This window comes from Propithecus coquereli, unplaced genomic scaffold, assembly GCF_000956105.1.
Source record: "Propithecus coquereli isolate 6110/MARCELLA unplaced genomic scaffold, Pcoq_1.0 Scaffold166, whole genome shotgun sequence".
Taxonomy (NCBI): Eukaryota; Metazoa; Chordata; class Mammalia; order Primates; family Indriidae; genus Propithecus; species Propithecus coquereli.
In genome coordinates this window covers 2,614,227-2,617,578 of record NW_012141191.1, presented here as the reverse complement: position 1 = coordinate 2,617,578, position 3,352 = coordinate 2,614,227, and the positions used below count along the sequence as shown (strand labels likewise).

Below are 3,352 nucleotides of genomic sequence, written 5' to 3'. Positions count from 1 at the left end.
TAAGTTTAATGCTTAACTATAACAAGGACAGTAGCCTAATTTTTTTTTTTTTTTGGTTTATTTCTTTCTCCCTTCCTCTCAATGGTGTTTGATTTTCCATTTTTGTGTGTGTGTGTGTGTGTGTGTGTGTGTGTGTGTGTGGGTGGGTGTGTGTATACACACACACACACACACATATACCATGTTAAATGGTTTTTGAAAGTAGATAGGGTAATAATTCTTATTAAATAACCTCAGGTAACCTGTGTCTTACATATTATGTCAGCCTTTTTCTTTATATATGTTTATAATTCAATGGACAGGACTTGAATTGTAGTATATTTAAATCTTGTAAAATTGAGATTAAATCTTGTAAAATGAGATTAAATCTTGTATGGACTAAGACAGCCCTCCCCCAGTGGAAAAAAATAAAACTTTGCTTTTGGGGCCTTTATATGTGTCAAGCATAGTGATATATATTTTCAAGTATGTTACTATAAAAGATCTGTTCTAGGAGAATTTAATAGCAGTAACAGTGTCTTAGAGGAGAGGTCCTTACGTTGTCAGTAACTTAATGTGTCATAGTATCATTTGGGATTATACCCACTATTAAAAGACATACATTGCTGTGTTAATCCATTTAAATTATTTTTGCACTCTCTGGACACAGAAATTCTTTTACCTTTGAGTAAAGCTGTCAGGATAGCTAAATCAATGTCCTGGTGTCCTTCTGATCCCATCCGAAATACCGTAATCTGCAATTTGAGACAAGGTGACCATTAGCAATGCATTTTTCCCCCCAAGGAATTTAAGTCAATGGGACCACATCTGAACAGAGACCATGTTACTATCTATAAAGCAGATTCTTAACCACAGGGCAAGCACACAGAACAAGAATCTAATGAGAAGGCTCTGCAATTCTTTAGGAGGAAGATGCCTCATTAACTTCCAAACAGAGACCTCTTATAATTGCATTGATGATAATCATATAACCCCCACTATGGTCTGAACAACTGTGTCCCCCCCAAAATTCATATGTTGAAACCGAATGACCTATGTGATGGTATTAGGAGGTGGGGCTTTGGGGAGATGATTAGGTCATGATTAGTGATCATTATAAAATTAGTGTCATTATAAAAGAGGCCTCAGAGACCTGATTTCCCCTTTTCACCATGTGAGGACACAGCTAGAAGCTGCTCTTTATGGACCATAAAGACGGCCCTTATTAGCCACTGAACCTGTGATGTCTTGATCTTGGACATCCCATCCTCCAGAACTGTGAGAAATAAATTTCTGTTTTTCTAAGCCACCCAGTTTCTGGTATTTTGTTATAGCAGTCTGAATGGACTAAGACAGCCCTCTCCTCCAGTGAAAAAAATAAAACTATGATTTTGGGGCCTTTATATGTGTCAAGCATAATGATGTATATTTTCAAATATGTTACCTTCCACACTTGCTAATTTTATGGAAACACACAAAATAAATATACAAATATACATAAGTATGTAATCAATACACAATTGATTTGAACATTTAGATTAGAGACAGATGGAGAAATTAATAAGGCTAAGCTATCCAGGTCCAGAAGTCCTACACAGCATAGAACAACAGCTGCTCATAGACCCATTTAATAGAGCAGAAGATAACTTCAACCAAAGCAAATGGGTAAAAGTACATGGCAGTGCTGGCAGAGTATGGCTGACTGTGTATTTTCCTTGAAAAGTGTGATTGTCACAAAATCCATGGATTGACTGATGCAGATGGAGGGTGGCTGACAAAATGACATTTTAATATACAGACAACAAAACTATGTGGCCTCAGGCATAAATTTCAACTTCCGGGACTGTAAAACTAATGGTAGAGAAAAAGGGAGTGGAAAACATCCCAAATCATGCTTAAAAATAACAAAGATTTTATTTTCCAAGTCAGAGGAGGCTTTGTAGGGAAGCCAAAATGTTGTTTGATTACCCACTGTGAGTACTATTGTACTCAACTGTTTTCATGTGTCAAGTTTCTCCATCTGTAAAATGGAATCATAATACTGCTTGTCTATTTCCAACTACATAGGAAGTAGAGATAATAGGATTTGCTAATATATAATTCTAAGTTTTGTCATTATGGTGGAGAGAAAAGACACATAGAATCATAGACTGTTAAGCTATTATTTGCCTGAGAAATCTTCTAGTGTCCCTCCTAGAGATAAGGTAACTTGTTTAACGTCACACAATGAGCTGTAAGGAGAGTTGTGATTGGAATTCAATAGCTCTCACATTTTTGTCTTGTGACTTAAATAGTGGGAAAAGAAATGATGTGGCAGGGAAGATAAAAAAAAGCACCCAAGTTGTGAGCTACCTGACTCTGTTGTACTTGTTTCTGTCTCAAGGTCAGAGCCTAGGATGAGTAGTGCTAAGGCAGATGTTGCAAATTGAAATGCCTCCATAGACATTTGAACTCAAAAAGTGTAAAAATATAGAGAGTCAAACAAAATCCATCTATGCACTATGTTTGGGTCACGGGCCACAGTTGTGATCTCTGGTAAGGATTGTCAGGTGGGGGTGTGTTCCAACTCAATTAAATTTGAGCACAGAAATCTGCTTCAGAATAACCACAGGTTTGGCCAAGGGGCCATGTGGACATTGTCCCAAACAACTATTGATACTCCTAGAGATTCCCCTGGGAGTTGAGAGGCAGCTATTTTATGCTCTGAACTCAGGAAGGGATGCCTAAATTGAGAAGAAAATTTGGGGTCCACTGGAGAAAGACCCAGGAGGCAGAGGTGGAATTCTGGCTAACTCTTTAAGTTATTAGAACTCTTTAAGCCAGGGATGGTTATGGTTATTATCATGTATCTTGCACTTAGGTGGTAGCAAGCCAAGGAGAATCAGGATAACATCTGAGGTCATTGTTTAAAAGAATTAAGAAATTAGGCAGCAAATGGAATTCCTTAAACATCTGACCTACTTGTTCTGCTGATGCCTAAATTTCACTGCATAATTAGAGATCACATTTCAGATGGAAATTCTTCTGAGGCAGCATATAGATACATTAAATTTACCCTGAAATACAAGATTATCGGGCTTTCCTAGCAACGGATTTAGATTTGAGGTTGGTGAAAGGAAGATAGATAAATGTAGAGTTTCTGAAGGATTTCTGGGGAAAGGTCCATGAACACGTGTAGTGTTGTTTGTCAAGGAACTTGCAATGTTATGGTACAACAAGACTTTAAAGTTTTTCTGGAAAGCTGATGTGGGAGCAACGGTTGCCCACCTGTTCATGCCCAATCCTGATATGCTTTGGATGAAGAACTCAGGGACCTGGGGGTGAAACTGGGTGGAGGGAAGTGTGTCTTAAAAAGAGGAAAAGGGGCTGGGCA

General features: G+C 37.9%; 1 protein-coding gene across 1 annotated transcript in view; it reads right to left on the bottom strand.

The window, feature by feature from the left end:
- TRPM3 (transient receptor potential cation channel, subfamily M, member 3) overlaps positions 1–3,352 on the bottom strand; it is a 338,389-nt gene that overhangs the window by 132,973 nt on the left and 202,064 nt on the right. Inside the window, exon 10 of the mRNA XM_012641622.1 lies at positions 662–734. Coding sequence (XP_012497076.1) covers positions 662–734 — 73 coding nt within the window. The remainder of the gene's footprint in view (positions 1–661; positions 735–3,352) is intronic.